This window comes from Strix uralensis, chromosome 12 (assembly GCF_047716275.1).
Source record: "Strix uralensis isolate ZFMK-TIS-50842 chromosome 12, bStrUra1, whole genome shotgun sequence".
Classification (NCBI taxonomy): Eukaryota; Metazoa; Chordata; class Aves; order Strigiformes; family Strigidae; genus Strix; species Strix uralensis.
In genome coordinates, this window is record NC_133983.1 from 9847481 (window position 1) to 9872843 (window position 25363).

The 25363-nt window shown below is 38.1% G+C and overlaps 1 protein-coding gene across 1 annotated transcript in view; it reads right to left on the reverse strand.

Moving 5' to 3' along the window:
• Positions 1–155: 155 nt before the first annotated feature.
• The window catches only part of LONP2 (lon peptidase 2, peroxisomal), a 47386-nt gene continuing 22178 nt past the window's right edge, over positions 156–25363 (reverse strand). Inside the window, exons 10-15 of the mRNA XM_074881852.1 lie at positions 24747–24873; positions 23549–23679; positions 12883–13025; positions 5056–5263; positions 3569–3759; positions 156–1781 (exon numbers count right to left, since the gene is read on the reverse strand). Of these exons, the coding sequence (XP_074737953.1) occupies positions 1560–1781; positions 3569–3759; positions 5056–5263; positions 12883–13025; positions 23549–23679; positions 24747–24873 (1022 nt within the window). The 3' untranslated portion in view covers positions 156–1559. The remainder of the gene's footprint in view (positions 1782–3568; positions 3760–5055; positions 5264–12882; positions 13026–23548; positions 23680–24746; positions 24874–25363) is intronic.

The window sequence follows — 25363 nt, forward strand, 5'->3', positions numbered from 1 at the left end:
TGTTTTACTGATTGTGTAGTTTCTTTGCACTTTCTGTGTTCAAGTATTCTGTAAGGCAGGAAGTATTCTGAGACTCTGTGTGTGTTGCCTCTTGCCCTTGGACCTTGGCTGGTGAATGACTAAGTAGAATTCTTCAAATAGCAAAACAAAAGGAATTTTTATTTTTATCATTTTATTAGATGAAGTCTTCCATGAAAGTTGTAAAATCTTTTGTAAATCAGGTGCAGAAATACCCATTGAGTTTATTATTATCAGTGCTGTTATGTTCCAGGTAAATCAGCTTCCTATCTATGGAAATTAGAGCAAAACAAACTATTACATTTAATTTATAGGCTGCTTCTATAATAGGCTTTTGTCACTGATACAATTTGCATGTCACAAGCACACCTGAGTTTGTTTCAGAATTAAAGAGCAAGAAGCAAATGTAACATACTGGGTTTTCTCTTGTGGTTGACCCTAGTATAAAACATTTAAAAACTCAAGGATCTTACATCACCTAAGTTCAAATTTCTCTCTTCACTAACATTTAAGGGATGACAAGAGACAAAGCTGTCAACTGAGATGGGACACTGACAGACTTGCTTAAACCTTAAGTTACTCACAGTATGCAGTACCTAATGCAGTTTAATAATCCAGTATTTTCTTGGCATTGTTTAAATCAATTTAATTTTTATAGGCTAAACTCCACACGTAGGCATCCCCGAATCAAGTTGATTTGTATCAGGTAAGAATGAAGGACATGCACGCTGACCCTCCAAAATGTTACCAGGCTTTTTCATAAAGGCTTCAAGTATGTTCCACCTGCTTCTGGTGCTGTAAGTACAACTGTGCATACGTGAAGTTCAGTGCACGATCTCCCTTCCTACCCAAGAACTAGCACATTTCGGTTCTTCTGGAGTTGCTTCCTGTATTTAGGTTTGAAAAATGATGTCTGCATTGACCTTGCTACAAACTAGAGCTGAGTGCTGAAAGGACTTACTAACTTAATTTAGACCATATTGCTGCTGTTCAAATCCCTTAAGCATATTTTTTAGATTGCAAAAACCTTATTTTTCCTGTGATGCTGCTGCTCCTTAGCGTATTGAATGGTATTTCCTAAGTAAGTAAACTCTTGCACTAAATCAGTTTGCTTTTCGGTAACAACCCCATCTGTTAAGACTCTTCTGCTGTGCTGCATTTGCTGCAATTTGTGTTCTCTAAATATAGCTCACAGAATTGCTATTATTCCCTCTTTGTGGGTGTGTCCTCTTTAAAGATGTAATCAGCTGCTGACATTTATATACATCCATGCCAGATAAGCTTAAGGAATTCTTTCTCAACAGCTTCAGCTTTCTCATGCTTGAATCTATCAGGAAATGAGCATTTTTTTCAAGATTCTTTGTTGATGATAGTAAAAACCAGCAAATGCCCATAAAATGTGGTTTGGGGTTGTTAACTGCTGAAGGATTGATTGCATTTACACCCACATTTAAACAATCAAGTTTAGCTGATAATTATACTTGATACATACATAGCTGATACTTACTGATCTCTCTTAAAAGTAATGTCAGCCTGTCTGCTTAAAGTTTACTATTCAGACGCTCAACTCTGGGCTTAACTGCAAATCCTCCATCAAAAGCTGCATTAAGAACTTCATCTAGACAGCTTGCCATAACAAAAGTCAAGTCTTGCCGTACATTCACTGCAATTTCTTCGAGATCTTTTTCATTTCTTCGAGGAATGATAATTCTCTTCAGTCCAGCTCGGTGTGCTGCCAGGACTTTGTCTTTAATTCCCCCAACCTAATAAGGAGAAGAAATGCATATAAAAAAAATCCATGATGCTAATCTAATAAAGTAATTATTGTAACAAATCACATCAGGAGTTAAATTTTAATGAAAGGTTCTCCCTCCCCCAGTCATTTAGGAAAGCAATTAAAAATGCAGCAGTAGTTTTAGCTCATTATATGCCTAATGAGGGAAGTATGTTGAAATGCTACAGCACCCTTTCTGTAACTGTTAAGAGGAAAAAAAATATAAATCTAGCAATGCAGGTACAATAGTGGAAGAGTCATTACTTTTCAGAAATTGTTCTTCTTAAGAAAGATGGCCTGAACTTACTTTTTTCATACAGCAATGCTGAAATCCTGCATCTACCTTAGAACACAAGGTATTTCAAGATAAACACAGTATTAGGTTTAGGGGGAAAATAGTCTTAAGGATGCAATGCCACACAATAACTAACTTGAGATGTACAACAGAAAACGCATGGAAAAGCAAACCTGTGCTCCAAAACTGCAGAGGGCTTTGTGCTAGAAAAACAGGCATCGCTTCAATAAGCCACCTGGGTGTTTTTTGTAATGAGATGTAAAGAGGGGGCTTAAATTAGTTTTTCTTTTAGTCACAGCTGTAGCTTCTTCCCCTTGAACTCTTTTCTAATCCTATTTAAAAACCATCTTAGAGAAGAAACTTGTAATTTTACGATGCTTTAGAGGAAAAGAGAGCCTTGTATGCTAGTACAAAGGGCAAAATTGAGGCTGCTCTAAAACAAGGTAGTAGTGAAGCGTAAGTCCTCATGCTGATCACTCTCGTCTGGACAACGCTACCTACTTACGCACCGCTCGCTTTCAGGCAGCAGACGCAGTTAAGGGCATGCTCCTGTGAATTAAGTTACTAATAATAGTAGGACTCTAGACAACATTCAGAAAGAAGGTAAACCTGGTTTAGTATTTAGAGACCTAATTCTTGCATCCATCTTAAACAGTAGGCAAAATCTGGTCACTGGTGCTGTAAAGGCAATTTATTTTGAAAGCTAAGCAAACCTGCTCCAGATCAGAGTTAGTGCCATGTTTATTTTTCACTAGACCCTTGAACAACAGGCTACCTTTCAGTCTTAACTGCCACCAGAGTGCTGTTTCAGAGATCCTTCTAGTCTGCTGCCTTACCATGTTATCTCTGGTTTGCCAACTTCATCCTTCCTTTGTCTCTCATTTGCTATGAGATGATGACTCCTCTATCTGCTTAATCATTTAGGCCACGCCCCATTTGATACTTAAAACTAGAACTGTATTTGTTTGAAAACTTTCCTTTGCCCCCATGCTTTGAAAAAGCTTTACAGGAACACCATTCAGCTGGACTGTATGCAAGGAACAAAATTTAAGAATAATCTAAAAACACATGTATAGATGCGGTTTCAAGAGTAACCTTACTGAAAGAGTTTTAAGAAACAACTTTTCAATTGGAGATTGTTCCATAGTAGTAAGTTTGAGGAAGCATGTTTAGAAATTGCAATAATACATATTTTGGACTTTCAACATTTCTAGGTTTCCTTTCTAACTAGACATTTTAATGTGCTTTCCCTGAAAAGAGCATCAAGGCTGGCTTTACCATGAACTGCAAAGCAGGCAGGAGTGGTGCAGTGCCACAGCAGGCTGGCTTCCATCAGCCTCTTGCAGCGGCACCAGCAGAGACTGGATTGCGGTGAAGGAACGAGCCAGCAAGACTTTGCTTTGTAAATGGCTATAAACAGATTGTATATCCAGAATAGGGAGAATTAATACAACTTAGCTCTTTTCGCCAGTGATGCTTACTGGAAGAACAAGGCCTCTTAGTGTAATTTCTCCTGTCATGGCTACATCTGAACACACCAGCCGCCCACTGAAGAGTGAAGCAAGACAGGTTACTATGGTAACACCAGCAGATGGTCCATCTTTTGTGACAGCTCCAGCTGGGAAGTGCAGATGGATGTCAGTGTTGTCAAGGAGATCAAAACTTCCAGAAGCTTAAGGAAAAAAAGAATGGTTTGCATGTGAAAAATCTAAACCCATTTTGTTCCTGGTCTTTATTCTAAAGCCCACCAGAGAACTAAACTTCTTAGCACTATTTATTAACAGTAGACTGAAAAAAACCCACTATATTGCAGAGGCCCTAGAAAAACAAACAAAAAGAAAACCCAACAAGGTTTCCTACATCCAGATTCCTAGACAAAACCATAACAAGCAAGAAGCTCAGTATTTGCATGTGTTGGGAAATTCAGAGCAGGAATTAATGTAGAAACCAAGGAATTCCTACACAGAATTTTTAGGGTTTTTTATGCCCCAAACCATAAGTGTCAATTTCCAGAGAACATACCACAAAATCTGCACTCCACAGAAACCCAGCATTAACCAATATTATAGAGTAAAATCTCATTTACATCTTTTCACCTTATTTAACCTGTAGGACATAACTGTAAATTAGAGAGGTAAATGTGTATGTGGTTGATGCCAGCAGCATTTCATACATTAATTCAATTTAACATATCTAAATTTCCATAACTAATGACAGATACTGGACAAGTATTTGACTATTCAGCAGCTGATTAAACTAGAAAGCACATTTCCAGAACTCTTGGGAGATTCAAAAAAAACCAAGAGAGTTGAAAGTTTCTTGGCTGAAGGCCTATTGCACTGCCGTTCCAACAGCTGCCATACAAACCCAGCTAATTCTCAAAATACTAAAACTTGGACTATGAAAACACTTTTAACAGAAACAGTGTCTTAATTTTAGAGGAAAAGTACAGACTTATGTATCTATATCTACATCACAGAAGTACTGCTGGACAGCTTGAGTGTAAAAATGAGTAAGAGGCAGCGTCTGCCCCAGCTGAGCAGCAGCACCTTGGCCCAGAGGCTGTCCACAGCCTTCCAGGCTGCTGCAGGGAGGGACTGGCCAGGGTGGGAGGATCCACAGTGACAACTCCTGTTCTGCCTAGGCTGACCTGCTGGCCAGGCCACTAACGCCTCAGCTTGGCAGGAATTGGAAAAAGAACTACAAAAAGGAACTCTAGAGCTGATTTCATCTTCAGTGTAGCAGTGGTTGCTGGAAAACCCTTTTTCTGTTAAGGCGACACTTAACACATTTCCACAATGAGTATGAGTAACTTCCACTGTTACTCAGCAATGTTACAACGCTGAATTACTGAAAAATATCGAGTTTTAGGGTATTTAATTTCCACACAATACTAATGCTTCCTTTACGTGCATCCCTGCAGTGAGGCCAGTGGATTCAGACAATCTCGCATTTTTTCCCAACCTACCGTTGGTTAGCTGGTATCTCTTCGCATTGCTGCGCAGCCAGCTAATTGCAAGATGTGCTGACTCCTTCATAACATCGCCGAGTTGACCAGTCAGAGTAAGCTGACCCTCTCCATCCATGCGACTCGCTTCTACAAACATAATCTCTCCCCCTAAGGGAGTCCAAGCCAAGCCTATGGCTACTCCAGGCTGGCTTAACCGTTCAGACACCTGAAGGAAAATAACACAGGAAACAGTTCAGAAAACAGTTGTAACAAAATTATTACAAAAACAACTTGATAGTTGCCTTCAAAACAACTGTACCCATTAAAACACAGAAGTTAAGCCCAAGTGTCTGATCTCTTTTTTTTTTTTTTTTTTTTTAAAATGCAGCAGTAATTCTGCCTTATGCGTAAATGTAATTACAGAATAGGAGCTGTATGTGGCTGCTTAGCTTAAGGCAATGGCAAACATCTGGGTATATCACTCTTGAAACCTTCCCTAACCCCAAAAGTTCTATGAGAATCTTTCTCTTCAAAGGACTTCAAGTATTTAGTCAATCCTGCCTGAATGCTTATATGCTACAACGCTATACAGAAAAGCTGTGGACAGGCTGGAGAGGGTCCAGAGAAGGGCCACAAAGATGATGAAGGGACTGGGAAGCCTGTCGTGTGAGGAAGGGCTGGGAGAACTGGGTTTGTTCAGCCTTGAGAAGAGAAGGCTGAGGGCACACCTTCTCATCATGTTCCAGTATTTAAATGGTGGCTACAAAGAAGACAGAGACTCCCTTTTTACAAGGAGTCACATAGAAAAGATGGGTATAAGTTACTCCTGGGGAAATTCTGACTGGACACAAGGAAAATTTTTCACAGTGAGAGCCACTGTAATAATCTTCCCAGGGAAGTGGTGGATTCCTCAACATTGGACACTTTTAAGATTCAACTGGACAGGGTGCTGGGCCATCTTGTCTAGACCGTGCTTTTGCCAAGAAAGGGTGGACCAGATGAGGTCCCTTCCAACCTGGTATTCTATGGTTCTATGACTTAATCCATCTGCTAGAGGTATATTTGCTCTGACTCTGTTTGTTACTTATATGAAAAAGCCAGTTTTGTTCCCGAATGTTACCTAAAAGCCTTTTTAAAGGTAGTTGCATTGCCCAAACTACTGTCAGACAACACACTGATTTTGTTCATTGCAAACATTTATAAATTTGAATAACGAAAACACAAGTCTGCAAGCAGGCTAGATATGAAAGAGGATGGGAAATCTGACTGACTCCCATTAGTGATCACAAGTACAGCTACTCAGCATGTTCTGAACTACCAAGTTATGTATTTATTACACGGCAGAAAAGAAACTGGATGAATTTTTACTGTGTCAGGCAGAGACTAGAGCAAAAGACAAATACTCCTTTGTAAAATAAAATGATAGGTCCATTTTAAAATAATTTTGTCTCTTACTGAAATGCAGAAGTGAAAGTTAATTTGATTCATTCCTGAAAGGGACGAATTCTTCATTAAACTGTTTACAGAATTTAAAGAAGTTTCATTTCTTGGATAGAAGTCAAAGGAGCCTCACAAAACAATAAAATAATTCCAAATCTGAAATCTGCATTTCTAGTTACATTAAAATTTCTGAAACATTTTTGTCCCTTCTAAGCATGTTTAACATTCCATTTTATACTACTTGCAAATCCAGAGGAATAGACCAGGCTTTTTTCTCTAGCATCAACTCCTTCTGCACTGCACAACTTACCATAATCTTACAAGAGTTAGCAGAGAAGTAAACTAATCAGACTTTGCAGACACTGAAAAGGCAAAGCTCTGTATGCACAAAGTTGATTCGCTTTTAACCATCAGCCCAGCTGCAAGATCAGAGAAATCTGCACAGAAGCCCGTACAGCCGTGTACCTTCGGTCGGGAGGCAGAAATACTTGTATGGCCCTGCTGTGAGCTGGCTGTATTAGCACTACTTTGATTTGTGAGCTCCAAAGATAGTAAGTTATTAAGTATTCTATTCCCTTACTAAAATGCCTAAGCCCACTAGAAATGCTGCTGCAAGTCCCCAAGTGGTACACAGGCCTGAAGTTTTGTAAATCAAAGAGCAGCAGTGGTTTACCTAAGCAGAACAATATGGCCTACCATGAGATTGTAAGAACAAGAACTCTTTCTAAATAGGAGCCAAAGGTGAACATTTGAGTATTAGGCTGAAATCCATCCCCATTATGAACATAGAATAAAAATCAAGACCATAAAACTTATGCTAAGTTTTCTCTTTGTTTCACAAATAGAAAACAGCTTCCTTTATGCAATAGAAGTGAAGAACTATTCACTCTACAGCTGGTACCTCTGGTTACTGGCCAAAGAGATGCACATTTAAAAAAAAAAAAAAAGCTCATTTACAAACACAAGTTGTGCTACTTGCAGCCGTAGACAACTCAGATATATGAGAGGAACAACTTTGCTCATGCAAGAGAATTGGTGAAGCAAAGAAATAAAGCATTTAAAGTCTTACAAAATGAAATAACATACATAACATGCTTCTTGTTACGATTTCTGATTTTGTATTATATGCTTTGCCAAATGCTATACTGAACTATCAAACACTGTCTTCTAAGTTTGATGACTAAGATTTGAAATGTGACCCTTGGTCAGGATCACTGTTTCTTGGTTTGAGGGAAATTAGCACACCACGGAGGCACAGTGCAAGCAGCGCCAACCCTGACTACAGCAGTGCTGTGCTGACACAGGACTGGCACAAACATGACTCCAGCTGTCAGGAGAGACAAGCAACAGAGGCCAGCGGGACGGGTGTTACGCTCCTGGATCTAGCTGACAACCAGGTAAGTTGGTAACTATACTTATCTCACACTACGGCAAAGGAAGCCACACGGCCCCTCTCCTTGGTTCTCCCAGGGCTCTCAGTTACCTCCATATATCACACCATTTACTTTTCTTAGCATGATTTAGCTAGAATGGCTGTCTTTTTCTACCACTTAAGAAAATTGTACATAATAGAGTGTTTTACTTTTATGGTATCAAAATACCTCACCTGATCAAACATTTCAATTTTTGTTAACGTTGCTATATCCATTCCCTGTATTTTATTATTTACAGTCACTGATTTAGCTTAGTAATTTCTTATTAACTCAGGTTAACAAAATCATTTCATCCTGCTTACACTGAAATCCAACAACACTGAAGCATTCTCCTTTACACTTGAGACAATCACATAAGTTGTCAACCTGTCATGGCTTCAAACATTTCAGGTGTAATGAACAAAAGTGGCCATCAAAAAGGTTTATTGGTTTGGGGTTTTTTGTTTTCCTTTTTTTGGACTGGCTCTAACTGTATATCAATTCAAGAGAGTTTTCAGACTAATTCCACTGTTTGAAAGCTCAGGGGCAGAAAATAGTGAACACGACTCAAGATCAAAAACCAAATGGTTCTAAAGACTCATCATTTGTCTCACCTCAGTACAAACTCCTTCCTCTATCCTCAGATAGGTACCTCCTCCTACTTTCACAAGTAAGTTGAGATCTGGTAAGAGAAACTACGTGTGTAGTAAGTGTTAATCACCTTTCAATCATTATTCGTCTCACTAACTGTAGACTCAGAGGCCAGTGACTTCTCTTGCTGTACTAGTAGGGACTGTACTGCCTCTGCTGCAACCTCCTCACCTGAACATGAACTGCTGCATGTTGACAGGCATATGTATAGAAAACGCTCTGGCAGCTTTGGTAACTGTCTTCAGAAAATACCCTTGAAAATCCCTAAAAGCACAGACACACACAAAACCCTGTACAACCATACAATACTTAGAGGAAAGTACATTATATTATATTAAACATACCTATGAAGTCTTACAGTGAGTTCCACAAGACTCAATCACTCCTGGCAGCTCTGAGTAACAACTTCTCACAAAAAGTCAAAGTAATTTAAATTTTAAAAATTGTTACTTATACTTTTTAAACAACTTCAATTAAAAATGACCATTAGAATCAGCTGACAACTGGTTATGTCTGTCAGATGATGGAAGAGGTCACTGACCTACATAAACAGTCTTGTTTTTTGAGAATTTTTGTAGATGAGACTGACTCAGTCACAATTTACCTGTAATCTGAGTAGATGAATATATTGTCAGATACATTTTAGGTCCCTGGGCACTGCAGAATTAAAGTCTTAACATTTAGTGCAGTCATTCATTTTAAAATACTTAAGGTTATTCCAAGATAAAAAAAAAAAAAGAGACATCATCCGCAAGTCTGCAGTTCTGGAGTTACTCTGTAAGTCAGCAGAATTGACAAAAAGCTATTAAGTCATTGATTCATAATGGGAAGACGAGAACCACTCCAAAGTTACTTGGTAGCCTTTAGCATCGTCGTTATCCTTCCTCAGGTTCTCCCAACCTGACTGTACAAACCTTTCTTCTAGTCTACTCTTCTGATTCATCCCCTAGCAAGGCACTGCAGACAAAGTATGTAACAGCAGCTTCCCTTTAAGGGAGGAGGATTTCCCAGAAATATCACCACAAGACTGATCTTTCCCAGATAAACATACCTATCTAAACCTGTGCTTTGTACAGGTTTTGCTTCTAAAAGATAATCTAATTTGTTCCTTAATTAGAATTGTGTGTGTCCCATGAAACAGAGCTATTCTTTCATGGCATCTGCACTTTCATTTCTTAGAAAAGGTAATTTCACTGACCTAGAGCTTCTGTCACTTCAACTTCACTCACATTATGAGGATACAGACTAATTCTGACGGGCCTTCCTGTGGTGCCAACAGTGTTTTGTTAACTGAGCAGAATTAAGAGTTGAAAGAAAGAAAGAAAAAAAAAAAAGCTAAAATCCAAGTCAAAAGAGAAATACTTCATTATAAACACTGGATATGTTACAAACCCTTTTTCCCAAAAGTGTGCTGTGCTGAAACATTTCATTAAATCTTTTACAACTGCTGTCAAGATTATTCTTCCAAAGCCTTACTATGTGATTTATTCCAACATTTGTTCTGCAGGGTGACACATAAGATTATTTGTTTGTGATAAATAAATTAATCGTACAAGTATGAGCTGAGCATTCTGTCATGCCTTTCTGCTGGGAGACCTCTGCAGAAAATAAACAAGCAATGCACTGAAAAGGTGAAAGATGAATCACTTATTTTAAGATATTCCCTGAAGGACAACAGATCAATTAAGTCATGTCATGTTTTCAGTGCTATTTGCTCAGTCTCATCCAAGTACTGACATGGTGGCTGCCTCCATTGTATCTTTATTTCAAGTAATTATAAATGGCAAAATGCAGGTCAAAGGTGAGGCTTTAAAGGCTAGATCTAGAAAGGAGAGACACACTGCAGACTACAAATCAGAAAAAACACCAGTAGACAACCTGAAACACCTGTCATTGAGGCAGGAGCTATACTCTTCCTTTGAAAGAATCTTGGGGGCACTTGAGAAAATTCAGTGGAGTAATAGGTTAGTTGGGAAAATTCATTAAACAGGAGTTACGTGGCTGAGCAATTTACATTGAAAAAAATCATAAAGTGTGTACTGAAAAGTATTTACTCATTAATAAATAAATCCTGAGCTGCTCAGGGAATTGATGCTGTTCTATTTATGCACTACTTAATTTGCCAGCTAAATACGGAAACGTTTTAAAAACCCTTTGATACACAGGTCAAAAGCTTCAGTCAGTTTTATTTCAGCTTCTACAGGCCAGCAAATCCATGACGTGCTTATATGCATATTCATGGCAACTGTTCCTGCAAAAAAAAAATCTCAACCCAGCACTTGTATATTTGGAATTAAGAACCACACTTTAAAAATTTTACTCGCACTACTAACTCCTGTAGAAAAAGGACAAAATAGCAGAAATTATTTGCCAACACAACCACGCTACCAAATTTAAATGAATAAGCAACTCCAGAAGTTCAGAACTGGGCAGAACATCTAAGGAAAGACATGTATTAGCACATTTCTTGGCCTACAATCTAATTTTTAAAAAGCGTGATAATTTCATACTTATTTGAATTAATTCTACTCTTGACTGGGAACTAGGAGTACAGACCACAACTTTTGTATAAATTTACAAAATTCAATTTTTTTCTTTAGCACCTTTATGAAACTAATAAACACCAGTTGTACAAATCAGAGTACTCGCTTGAATATTAAGTTCAATTTACTACAATGGCTTTATGTGCATCTGCACTTGAAGCACTAAAAAGCCAAACGATCCTGCAGCACTTTAGCTCCAAAGACCAGATGTCTGAAGTATATAACATACTTCAAAATGAAAATTCAGATAGAACGTTATTTCTCTGAAAAAAATCCACACACTACTTTTCAGTAATTGTTTCTAAAAGTCAGGTAGTGTGAAAAAGATACAGACTAGTATAAAATTCCATGGGAATATTACAAATGGTCTGTTGGCTACAGCCATTCCAAATCAAGCTAAAGTACATCCACACTACCTTCTTAATTAAAATGGCCTTGAACTGTCTTGTGTGATTTTATTATTGGGTGTAGCAGCTTCTGAGGGATGAAAAGAAAGGAAGTTGCTTACACTAAAGTCATCTGCCTAATGAGCAATCTCTTCTAATTTCTGAAAGTAAAAAGAAATAAATCAGAATACAAATGACCACTGTGAAAAAACTCAGCCAAAAGAGTCATAAGGTCCTGGTTTATTATCACTTGATCTTCCTTGACTCTCATTCCTCCCAGCTTCCACTGCTACCATCATCATCCTCTAACACAATCAATAGTGCTATCTTCTTTCAACTTGTTTCCTCATTTCTGTCTCTTCATTAAGAACCTCTTCCATAACAAAATCTTCATGTCTAAAAACCTCAGTTGAGGTCTAAAACTGACTCAATTCTTATCAATCACTCATTTTCTCCTGCATATCTTGTCCCCTTTTTCTCCTCTAGATCCTACTGGAGTCTGGCTCTCTAGGAGAGAATTATCACAGCAAAGTTCTTAAAAGTTTGAATTTTGTCTCTTCTGGAAGTTTTCCCTTCATTTCTATTTTCTCCGTAACTTACTGGTTTACTGATCTTTTCTCCAGGATAAAGACTGAAAAATTTATCGTTCCATCAGCAACTGGTTTCCTGTCATAGTGTTACATATACTACTTACACTCAGTCAGTTCATCTGGACCTGAAGTAAAGCAGAGAATAACTGCAATGTAAATGGTGAAAAGAAAATCCCAAATTAACAAACTACTTTAATAGATGACATTTTCATAGAATGTAGCGAAATACAGATCGGGGAAAGAAAAAATTCTGGAATATCTCTACTGAGGAAGCATACCTGCAGTTGGTACTAGGAAGCTGGAGGTGCCTGACTGATCATAAAACATTTTTAATAGCTAAGAGTCACATTAATCTAAAGAATGTCTGAGAACTTTTGGTGCAAACTGAAGTGGTTTTAATACCCAAAAATGCTGACTGGCTTTAAGAAGGTATGTGGGACTGTCCGTAACACAGCTGCTTCAGAGACAGGATTCCTGGGTTCTACTTTTGGCTTCTTTCCCAAGACCACCAAACGTCCCTCAAACAAAAGCAAAGTTGTTATAAACTGAAAAAACACCATCACATTCTTAAGCACTGCTGCAGGCATCTTTGCCAAGAGAAAGTTATGCCATTATGTTATTTATGTACCCTGAATTAAAACAAAATAAAACAAAAACTTCTTTAGGTGAAAAAACACTTGGTGGAACACAAAAAACACAGTTCTGTTGCTAATACATTTTTTAAAAAGATAATATTGTATAAACTCAGTCAATAGCAATAAAATAGACAACTAGTCAAACCAGACAGAAACAGCAGTCAAGCAGAAACAAATGAGGATGTTACCTCCATTTCATACATGGGTGGCCCCAGGATATCTTTTAAAGCATGGAAATCAATTAAAATTGGCATTTCAGGTGGCAGAGCCAGGTCAGCTGTGTCACTGATGGATTCTGTTTTTGTATCTTCTGTGACATGCTCCTTGCAATCTAAGAGAAGAAAATCTAATTTAAGATTTGTGGCAGTCTTTCTTTACACAGGAATTAAAAAAAATTGTGACAGAGAAAAATAAAATATCCAAAGAAATGCTCAGAAAGTTCATGAAAGTGTGCTTAAACCATCTTTCACAAAAATCCTGTCAAATTAAAGATAATATGGCATCAAATTTAATTATTAAGCCTAAACATGTTCTAACTGTTCAGCAAAAATAGTATTAAATCTAGAGCTCTGACAGATACATCTCACTTGCTTAAATGCATTTTAAACTAGGTCAAATAGCAAACCACAAATTCATTTAGAAATTTGCACTTTTCATCAGATTTGTGCATAAAACCAGTATTTGTAGGAGATGATCATGTTTAATGCAGTGCAATATAGAATATAGAGTTGAATGTGGAAATACTGAAAGTTCAGTAACCACTATTGTTTTTACGTACATTTACAACTGTGATCTCTGTGGTCTCTTTCTACAAGGACATAAATGCTTAACTTCTGACTCTAATAATGAAGTTCTGTCAAATACAGTAGACCAGATTACATACATTGCTTTCCACATGGTTGCATTGCTTATAGCTAGCCTGCGCTACATTCAATAAGACCTCATTTCACAGTACCCAACAAGGACAGTGTAACTTACTGCTCTGTAACTCTGCCTTCCTCTCTTCACACCCCAGTCCCCGCACACATACCCTCAACACCAGCTGACCAGGTGCAGAAGAACTGGCTACATGTAGATCACACAGAAACCAGCTCCACGGGAAGCCTAACTCATCCAGCCCTGGTGTGCCACCTCCTTCCAGGCTGTCAGATGGAACCACTACCCCAACACAGCACAGCCCACCTCTAGTGCAGCCTACGGAGCACATATTCTGACATCACACTTTGTGGATTTTTGTCTCTTATGACTATTATGGCTTTACTCAACCACAGAATCACAGAATGGTTTGGGTTGGAAGGGACCCTAAAGATCCTCTTAGTTCCAATGCCCCTGCCATGGACAGGGACACCTTCCACTAGACCAGGTTGCTCAAAGCCCCGTCCAACCTGCCCTTCAACCCTGCCAGGGAGGGGGCAGCCACAGCTTCTCTGGGCAACCTGTGCCAGTGTCTCACCACCCTCACAGGAAAGAATTTCTTCCTTACATCTAAATCTGCCCTCTTTCAGTTTAAAACCATTGCCTCCCATCCTATCCCTGCACTCCCTGATCAAGAGTCCCTCCCCACCTTTCCTGTAGCCCCTTTAAGTACTGGGAGGCCACTCTAAGGTCTCCCTGGAGCCTTCTCTTCTCCAGGCTGAACCCACCCAACTCTCTCAGCCTGTCCTCACAGGGGAGGTGCTCCAGCCCCCTGATCATCTTCGTGGCCTCCTCTGGACCTACTCCAACAGGTCTGTATCCTTCTTATGTTGGGGGCCCCAGAGATGGACACAGCACTGCCGGGGGGGTCTGATGAGAGCAGAGTAGAGGGGGAGAATCCCCTCCCTCGACCTGCTGGTCACGCTCCTCTTGATGCAGCCCAGGACACGGTTGGCTTTCTGGGCTGTGAGCGCACATTGCTGGCTCACAGTCAGTTTTCCATCCACTCATACCCCCAAGTCCTTCTCCTTGGGGCTGCTCTCCATCCACTCCTTGCCCAGCCTGTATTTGTGCTTGGGATTGCCCCGACCCATGTGCAGGACCTTGCACTTGGCCTTGTTGAACCCCATGAGGTTTGCACAGACCCACCTCTCAGGCCTGTCCAGGTCCCTCTGGATGGCACATCCCTTTCCTCCAGCTTGTCGACTGCACCACACAGCTTGGTGTCATCGGCAAACTTGCTGAGGTGCTCTCAATCCCACTGTCCATGTCCTCAACAAAGATGTTAAACAGCGCTGGTCCCAGCACTGACCCCTGAGGAACAACACTCGTCACTGCTCTCCACTTGGACATCGAGCTGTTGACCACAACTCCTTGAGTGTGACCATCCAGCCAATTCCTTATGCACCGAGTGCTCCATCCATCAAATCCACGTCTCTTCAATTTAGAGGCAAGGATGTTGTGTGGGACAGTGTCAAAAGCTTTGCACAAGTGCAGGTAGATGATGTCCATTGCTCTTCTCTTGTCCACCAACACTGTAGCCCCGTTGTAGAAGGCCACCAAATTAGGCACAATTTGCCCTTAGTGAAGCCATGTTGGCTGTCACCAATTACCTCCTCATTTCCCACATGCCTTAGCACAGTTTCCAGGAGGATCCACTCCATGATCTTGCCAGGCACAGAGGTGAGGCTGACTGGCCTGTAGTTCCCTGGGTCTTCCTAGATCATCTAGTCCAACCCCCCCCCCGCCATAGGCAGGGACATCTCACTACATCAGGTTGCTTAATTCACAAAATTGTCATCCCTGGTTTGTTCAACAGCCAGTTCAGAAGACAGCATATACAGTCCTTGCTCAGTGGAAAAACCTTAAACAATTTCAGTATAACAACTTCATCTATGGCTTTTGTCTTGAAACACTATACCTGCACAGAGCTTTGCTCTTTCTTTGTTGGATATTTCTAAGGTGTCTTGACCAATAACCACTAGCAGCAAATAATTCCTGAAAGATCAAACTATTAGGCATTTTCAGAAATACCTACAGTTGTGATGTATTTTTCAGGAAGGGCTATAAAACCCAATTAGCCCGACAGTTTTAAATGCAATTTACTAAAGCATCATCAAGAAGGCACTACATAATTAAAGTGGTAGTTATGGATTCAAAAGTGTGCTCTTTCCTTCCTCCATTTATAGTATGATTTTATTTCTTACCTATACAACTGTTTCCTTAGCAGAATTTCCTTAAAATGTCTGTTTTCTCTACAAATGTGTTTTCTGTACAAAAGTGAACTGTAATGGGGACCATATAAATATCAAAGAGTAAAAACTGTTTTAAACCAGACTACACAGCTGGTTATTTGCATGAATAAGCTCAGGAACTTAAACATCATTTGTACTAGGCCCACACTGCACAGTTACTTAAGCGACTGTACACAGAAGGAGAATGTAAGCAGGGAGTCATTTCCCCACAGAATTTGATCCAGATGCAAAAGGCTCATTACCATTTTCGAGAGCCCTAAGCAATATTTTAGTGAAACATGTATCAGAGAAATGAAAAATACTTGAACAATCCAGATGTTTCTAAGGTTCTGTGGCAGTCTTATAGCAGTGCCTCCCTGCCCTTAGGCTGCCATTAAGAAAAAAAGCACTGTACACATACATATAGTGAAGATATTTCTTCCCACCCCAAAACCACAAGCCTAAGATACATTTAAAGCAACAGCCTGTATTACACAGGAACGTATACTGAGCTTCAAGACTTCTGCACCATATTTTGGGAAATTACCTGCTGTTGCTTCCTTTCTTTGAATTCTTTTTTACTTTCAAGAAACTGTCTTCCTTTGCATATCAATGCATGCACAATAATTGAAGATCCAGGAATTTAAACAAAATCACTGATCTATTTAATATAATAAGAGGCGTTCTGTGCTCCAAAAGTAATTCTTGGAATGGATGAAGAGAGAAAGTCTCCTTTCACAAGATACAAACTATCCTTTTATTAATCCTGATATATAAAGGCCTTTTAACAGTTAATTCTGTTGCAGCACAATGCTCACTAATGCCTTCATACAGTATCAAGGAAAACATTCTACATCACTACTACCATAATAACACCAACTCAGCTTTCATTCAGGACTCAAATCTAACAGTTATTACTCAACAGTCACTAATCTTTCTGTTGTACAATTCATTGTTCCACGCATAAATCCCATTCCTTTACTGGAGACTCTACCTTAGTCAGATGGCCCTCCTGTTGTTCCAGCATGTCTCTATATTTTTATATTTGTCTCTAGATATTGAACTACTATTTCTGTACATAAGAAATTCAAATACACAAATACTAGCAAGTCTAGGAAACATAACACTGCATGCTATTCTTGCAACTCAGACTATAATTTCAACACTATGGATCTTCAAAATCTGAGTAATTTGATACAACAATCCATATTTTAAAACAAAACTGAGTTTAAAACCAACTGCTTTTGTTCTATACCAAGATTTTGCCACCTAACAAACACAGTTTTATCATTTCTGCTTGCTCTTATTTCACCTAGTTCTACATACAGAGCTGAAGGAGACAGACTTCTCATAAACAAAGTAGTAGGTAATTTTTGAGGCCACATGCCCTATTAAAAGAATCAGAAACTCTTTCTTTGAGTTTATATAATCTAATTAGTAGACCCCATTTTATAATCTGTAACAATAACAAACTCCAGACTTTTTCTAAAAATATTAACCTAGATTCTGACATTATCTAATTTTCCCAGCAATGTTCCAAAATATAATTACAAACACTAACTTTTCCTTTAAAGGAAAAAACATCTTCTTTTGTCACCTCTATAGAAGTGCTGACTATGAACAATCTATAAAGATGCAAGTAATTAAGATTTCCATTAATGATGACAAATACATGTTCCCTACTTATCCCAGATGAATAGCCATAAACCGTAATACAAGTTAAATGCCACATTTACCTGAAACGACAGCTAAATTCAAGTTTCCAGCAACAGAAATTTTGGTTAGGACAACAGCTTAAGCATCTTACATTTTGAGTTAATTTGGAGAAATAAGCTAAAAAGTCAAACAAGTGCCCTTAACAGAGCTCCACACTGCACTGGAGGAACCCCCTGCTGATCTACTATTACATTACTGCTTAAACAAAAGAAGCATGGTACCGAGTTGTTTTAATATTTAAAAATTGGAAAAACTAAAAAACCCAACTAGTCAACAACAAACACCTCTCCTCCTCACCCCCAAAATCTAAAAAACAACCGACGAACCAAAAAAAGAAGATAATGTTTGTAAAATTTTTAGAGCAGAATCTGCAGCTACTCAGCAAAAATCATGACATATTCCTCAGGAATCTGCCTTTGCAAGTTCCCAAAACAAAATCTTGCATGTAAATACTGGATTTGTAAGAAAATGGACTCCTAAGAAAACATACTGACAATGAGCTACTCCATATAATTCAGGATTTAATCTAAAAAGGAATTCCATGGCAAAAAGACAAAGATTTAAGAATTTAAGGCTGCTACTTTCTTCTAGAGATAGAATGGAAATGAGTGAATAGAAGAGCCCAAAACTTCCTCAACATGTAGCAATTTCTCAGCTCCTCATAAAACGTATTTAAGTTAAGCACTAGTAATACCTAAGTCTTAAACCCAAAAATTTCCAGCCAAATTTACTGGCCAAGACATAAGAATATAATAGAAACCTAAAATTTTTAAACAGCTTTTAACATAACATTTTTGGATTTGCTGAATTGCTATGAAGAGGTATAAGAAAGAATATAAGCATGAAAGAAAAGGTTTTAGGGTTGTGGGCAATTAAATGGAAAACAGCATGGGTTTTTTCCTCAGCTGATTTACTAGGAGATGCTTCAGCACACGACAGACAGACCCAGAATTCTTCTGGCCCCTCCAAACTAACAAACTCCACAAAACTACATTTAGGCAGAGAAGAATGGGATTGCCCTTGTTGACAACAGCCCACATTGAAACCCAGGCATAACATGAAACTACATCTTAAAAGCAACTTTCCATTGTCTAACTTATTAAATCTGATACACTACATACTTGGGAAGTGTAACTTCCAAAATATTTTCTTTCGGAAAGGAACTCCTTCCTGGGACCCCAATCCTACTAACACTAACTTGTATACTTAAATTTAATGCTACGTGCATTTTTCCCCACAGGATCAGAAAATTTATCTTTTCCCAAAATAATTACATTCCATCAATTCTGATCTAGAATAAAAATGTGTACTTGAAGCACTTGAATTTGAGGTTTTCATGCAGGAATATTTAGATAAATTAACGTGGTAAAAAAAATAGTTTGTATATAAACCAAACTTTTCATAACATTTATGCCTCTTTGGCCTAAAACAGAAAAGACACTGCAAGCAATTTTTAGAAAGAACCACATATTACAGTCTGCAGATCTGACAAGTATACTAAGGCCGGCACAGCTGAGCTCAAACTTGAGTGCCTACAGTCATACCACCGTGGGATTTATGCTGATCAGATTTCATAAACTCATTTCCCAGTGCTATAGGAGATCCCGTGCTCTTGGCAGTGCTAAGTTTTGGCTAGAACATAGAACAAGTCACTTTTTGCAAGAGCACTGATGTTAGCCCAGTTGATTAAGGCCCTTATATACATACTAAAACCAAGAACCACACCCCCCCACCCCCACCCAGTCATGCATAATAATATTTTGTGAATAAAATGCATTATGCTCAATTTGAGGAAGGGAAAATAAAGACTACATGTTTCAGTTCACATTGACCACTTCAGTCAAATTTGCATTTAAACTCAAAACCAAGTGTTGTTTCATCCACAAGGAATAGAACAAAGCGTATTGTATTACTGGGTTATGAAAATATTAAATATTTTCAAAGCCTTGGTTTCAACATAGATAGAATCCTCCTTTAATCACTTTTAGTTATTAAATATTACCTGTCCTAAACCTCCTTTCAATTCTGAATTAGGCAAATCATTTTTCACTCTGGGTTTCAACTGTTGTATCATGATATGATAATGCCTTAGTGCACAGTTGGTGCATTGTATTCTCAAGGCAGTTGCACTAAAATAGGAAGGAGAGTTTCACATATTTTTGAGACTCCTAGAATTTCTTCTAGTGTCAAAGACTAGATGAGTGTCTCATAAATCTTAGATAGTGTTTCAGTAAAATATCACAGTGTTACTGTACACAAGGATGACTCCCTGGAGAGGACTGAAAAATGACTCCATTTGCTTTTGCTGAAGTTCACTGTGCAAAGTCAACGACTGACGCAAACTAACACTCCTCCACTTGCCAACTTCATCATAAAGCTCAGGAGTCAAAGGAGCGAGGAAGGCAATACAAAGCTGCCAGTGTATTTCAGTCATGCATTTCTGGAAAGTGCTAAACACAGCTTGACAGCATATCTCCTAGCATCAGTTCTGCTATGGCAGGTATCCTCCATTTTTAGAGCCTACTATCAAACAGTGTCAAAAGCCTGATGTTTACAAAGCCTTGAAAACAGATGCTCCACTTTGAGTTAATAATCTGATTTAATCAATATAATGATGGAAATTTTGTGGTTCTACCACCTAATGTCTTTCAGCTTTTATCACAAACCCATAAACCAGAAGGTACTCAGCTGAATAAACACAATAGGCACCATGTTACTATTCTGATATGCTACAAATCATATACAAATTATGCTTTAGCAAGTTAGAATCTACAAGGCAAGTCTGTAGCTTGCTCTCTCATATTCACAGCTCATGACATATGAATGCACTAACTGTGGAGTCTCAATCCCACACTGGTAACTGACAAATGTGTAAAGCAAACATGAATTATAGGTCTTTTTATACAAAGAAAAAAAAATAATCAAGAAATCATTCTAAATGAAACTATTAATCGACAAGTTGATTAACTATTCTTCCAGAGTAATTCATTATACGAAATAAAAATTCATCATCACTATGCATAACTGCATAAATGTCCATTAAGTAACAGAAAAAAAATTCCAAAGAAATAAATTTGGGCTACAAATCCCATTATTTGCATCAACTTGCAAGTATTTGGGGATATTTCCAAGTTTTGTTTTAAATACTTGGTTGTTTCCAACAGACTGAATGAAAACTAAACAAAAATATTTTTTAAGAGAGTCCTACTCTCATACACTCCCAACAAGTGACATATTCTGCTAAAAATACAGCAGGGTTTAAGCACATTATTAGTACAAAATAAAACACATTTTGCAGACTGCACCATTCTACACATGTCTTTGTAATACCGAAGTTTAACCATAGAGCCACCTGTCCCACCTGTCCCTTGGACTCCCTTTTATTAATGCAGCCTTTTCTTGTGAACAGTTTCAGTTCCAAAAGTACAAAGGCAACTCTTCACAGCCCTTTTCTTCTGGGCTTACTCCAAATTGTGTGTCAACCAAAAATGCTAGCATTTTGCCCTCTTTTGAAGCACTTAGCTTGCCGTTTTCACTTAGCTTTGGTAAGTTGCAAGTCCAGTACTAATTTTAACAGTGTGTAATTTTAACAGTGTAAATACCTAAGTTGCAAGTACAGTGCTAATTTTAACATTGTAAATACCTCTCTCACTAGATTGAGATGTCTAATACAGTTTTCTTTTTGTTCTTTGCTTTAATAGTAAAATGTTTTTTCTTATAGTATCAGGAGTTATGCTCGGAACCTAATTTCTGTTTATTTTATCAGAAGGCTTGAAGAGCAGAATGACAGGTTTTTTATTCAGCAATCACATTAGACCTTTTAAGCCCATTTTAGACACAGCTACCCTTCAGTGCAAAGTAGTACTTTAAAAATATGACTTGTCAAAATTACTATCAAAAAAATGACAGTAGCAAAGATGCCTGATATTGCTTGATGGTAGTAAGCCTGGCCACCACAACCCAAAGGCTCACCATTCTGGTTCAAGAGCAAGTTCAGGTATCACAGAAGTATTGACAAAATCAGTGTTTGACTTCAGAAAAATCCAGCACAGAGGAGAGAAGGTAGACAAGATACACACAATGTAAATGTAAAGCATTAATATATATGTCTTAAAAGCTCTTAGCTTTAATGTAGATGGGACAATTTAAACTGCACAGTCATTCACTCATGCACAGCCACTCCTACTGTGAGAGTTCACTTTCTTTAAGCCCAAACATTCAGAGAAAACTAGGCTGAATCCACTTAAGCAAACACTGATTGGTAGACCAAATTCAGTCTTCTGATATTACAGTTTCCACAGACATTATGATGATCTTCGAAAACTCACCAAAGTAAAAGAAGATTTAGTTTTCAGAAGGGAAATACTGAGTTAGGGAAAAAAGGCAAGGTAAAGCCGAAAGACTGTCAATAAACAGATTACCAGAGACAAATTCCAAAAGTTTTTACTATGGGTAAAACCCTTCTTCATATACTCTTCTAATTAATACCACTGTTTGCACAAATATTGGTTATATTTCCTCTCCCCAGGATTTAGTCTCTGAAAGTGAGGGGGCACCACTCAGACTTGTAAGCTGCCTTATTTTAAAGGAACAGGTAATGAGCCTTCTTATTTGTCCTCTGAACCAGTCCAGAACTATTCTAGCTGTACAAATGTTAAAACTTAAAGGTTTTTTCCACATCGGCTAAACTGTGGAATCTTTCACAACATCAAACCAACAGGGGTCTGTTTAGTATTTTAAGTTTGTGAGTATTTTGGAGCAAAAGTAAGCAGTCATTCCGCAGTTTTTGCCTTCCGGCATCCTCTGGCACACAGCTGGTCTCTGACACACTGACAGTATTTCTTGTCAGAAAGTGTCAACTGGACTTACTGCAGTCTTTAAAAAACAAACAAACAAAACACCCAACACTCTGCTTGCTAGATTTTATTGAGACTAAGAACTATCCACATTTTAGAAGTTCTACTTCAGGTTCGGATTCCATCCTTTTACATTTCTCATTTACCTTGCGCTGAGGGCTCCTACAGACACAGCTAGTGCTGCAGTGAGGACTCCAAATTCTTCAACAGAAAACTGCTGTGTACTGAGAGATCCTCCATCAGCAACTGGCTGGAATAAAAGCACAGGCAACTATGCTCTGCGTGGTACGTTTCACCAAACACAGTACGGATGTTCATTTTTATTAAAGAGAACATTAATTCGGGGATGAAGAAGGGAGCAGTCACCAGTTACATGTTCCACATGAGCTGGATTATGGGCCTGACTTCCTCCTTCCCTCCTTCTATTTCAATACTAGAAAGAGGTCCACCTTTACTAATGAAGTAGTTACCCAAGTATCTTTGCTGTTTGCTGTTATGTTTAGCCTTCTTTCAGTCTGTTGGATGACTGGTGTTGATAAATCACTATTGTCTGTATACATGGGAAACAAGAACAGACTTACTGAAGTTGACAAGTTACCAAAGCTCCAAGAAATTTAGAGTAAGTGCAGTCTTAAAAGGCACATAAAAAGAGCCCCTAAACCTTTCTAATTTCAAAGCTCTTCAAGCAGACATTTATTTTTGAGTACAACAAAATAACTGGATTGAGTTCTGAGCTGGTAGAGCATGCATAGCAGTTAAAGAACCTCTTTAAATACATTAACTAAAGCCATGCTTAGTCTTTTATTAAAGAAAAAAAAGTGAAAGATTTGCGTAAAAAAGCCTAGGAAGACATAAAAACATACACAAATCATAATTGCATACCTGAGATATGAAACAGATCCATTCTATTTCTCAATTACCAAGCTGGCAGGCTGAAATTACTCTACTTATGTCCCAAGCCATAATTCAGCACTACTTGAACCATACATAATAAGTATGCCACTCTATTTGCAAAGCTTTTAAAAACAGAGCCCTTAAAGAAGCATAAAAAAAGGAGAAAAGGTTGATAAATCAACTTCCCAGTGACTATGTTAAAAGTTTCCTTTTTAATAAAATATGCACAAGATACACACCTTCTTCACCCACTTCAGCACGATCTGGCTTTGTTTCTTTGTGCTGTCCTTCTGCCACTTTCACTGCCACTGCTCTGCAAATAGCTCCCAGCTTCCGATCCAGAGAGCGGACTCCTGCCTCTCTAGTGTATCTAGTGTAGAGACAATTGTTTTACTGGTAGATATTCTTTGTAAGAGAGATTTCTTTTGAATGTAAAACACACTTTCTTTTCAAAAAATACATCCAAATAAAAGGAGACAAGAAAGGCAGTGAGACCTTGGGCTACTCTAATAAATAGGAAAAAATGTCAAGGGCTTTTATCAAAATAATTGTGGTTTGCTGATAAAATTGTAAAAAAAGGCAAACTACTGAGCGAGAAGATGTGACTAACACCTGCTGTCAAACCTTAATGAAATACTAAACAATGCTCCAATAGCACTGAGCTCTTCTCAGATGCATAAAAATTAAAAGGAAGAGCTATTTTAAAACTCAAAATATAGTTCACTGAAAGTTGAGGAACTGACTGTAACAGAGTATTTTCTTTTAGTCTATGAATTAAAAAGAACATTCACTAAATGCCAAAATGCTGTTCCTGGTCATAAAATACTTCCATTCATTGAATACTGATACACTTTTTTCACGGGAAGTGGGCTAGTTTCAAATCCAAAAGATGTTCCGATCAATATCTTTGCTCTCATATCCAACAAAAAAGTAGTTCTAATTAATACAAGCTATTTAAAGAATACATTTTAATTTGTTTAACCTAATTCCAATTTTCAGACAAATGTGGCCCATCAAGTCACAAGAAATAAAATGGTAATTTCCATTTTTTCTATGAAAGCAACAGAAATAAAACTTCATTCTTTAAAATAAAGGTTGCCTGCTGCCAAGACCATGGCTTCACACACTGAACACTGCAGCAATACTAGCTTCAAGTGTTTCTGTTTATTCATAGCGCATTGCCAGTTGTGTCAACACAACTGATTGTGAGCCACACTCTAAGAACCAGAGCAAGGAATTCACTGGAGAAGGAAGGATGATTCCGTTTAGACAGCACAGCCAGACAAAGCTTCGGGAAGAGCAGGTCCATGCTGGACTTCTGAAGCTATTCAGGACAATAGATCTTAAGAAATGTTTTGTGTTATCACTTTATAAATGATTTACTAGTTACCAGAAAAAGAAGTTATTTAAACTTAAAGCAATGAATAACAGATTTACCTGGTAATTATGTCCAAAGTGGTTACTTGTGGAATCTGTATTTGCTGTGGAGTCAGGCCATGTTGTTCAAGCTGTTTAGGAATCAAGTGTCTATGTGCAATTTCAATTTTTTCTTCTTGTGTGTATCCTTCAAAAGAAAAAAGCATATGTTTACTAATCTTTTTGCTTATACACTACAATATAATCAATTTTCTTATCATTTATAATTGTACCTGATTGAATTTAACAAAAAAAAAACCCCACAACTATAATTTAAAAGGCTGCTATGATACTTTGTGGTTATTCATAACTTCACTTGAACAATAAGAATAGAATTTTAGTGTTTCAACGATCCGTTTCTTCACTGGAATCTTAAACAGATGCATCAGACAACAGCCAGTTAGAATACAAGCACATCAATCAGTGAAAAAATTGTTACAGAATGTATCAATGTATCTCCATATACCTGGAACTGAATTTGCCTAAGTGCTATGCTACATTTCATTCTCATGACAGAGGCCAAAATGGAGGCATCCTGACTAGCCTCTTTTAATGATTTTGGCCATTCAGTCTAGATTCCTGGTGGGGTTACCTTAAGGAACAGCTTTTCATTTCAGGAAAAACACCCCAACATTGTT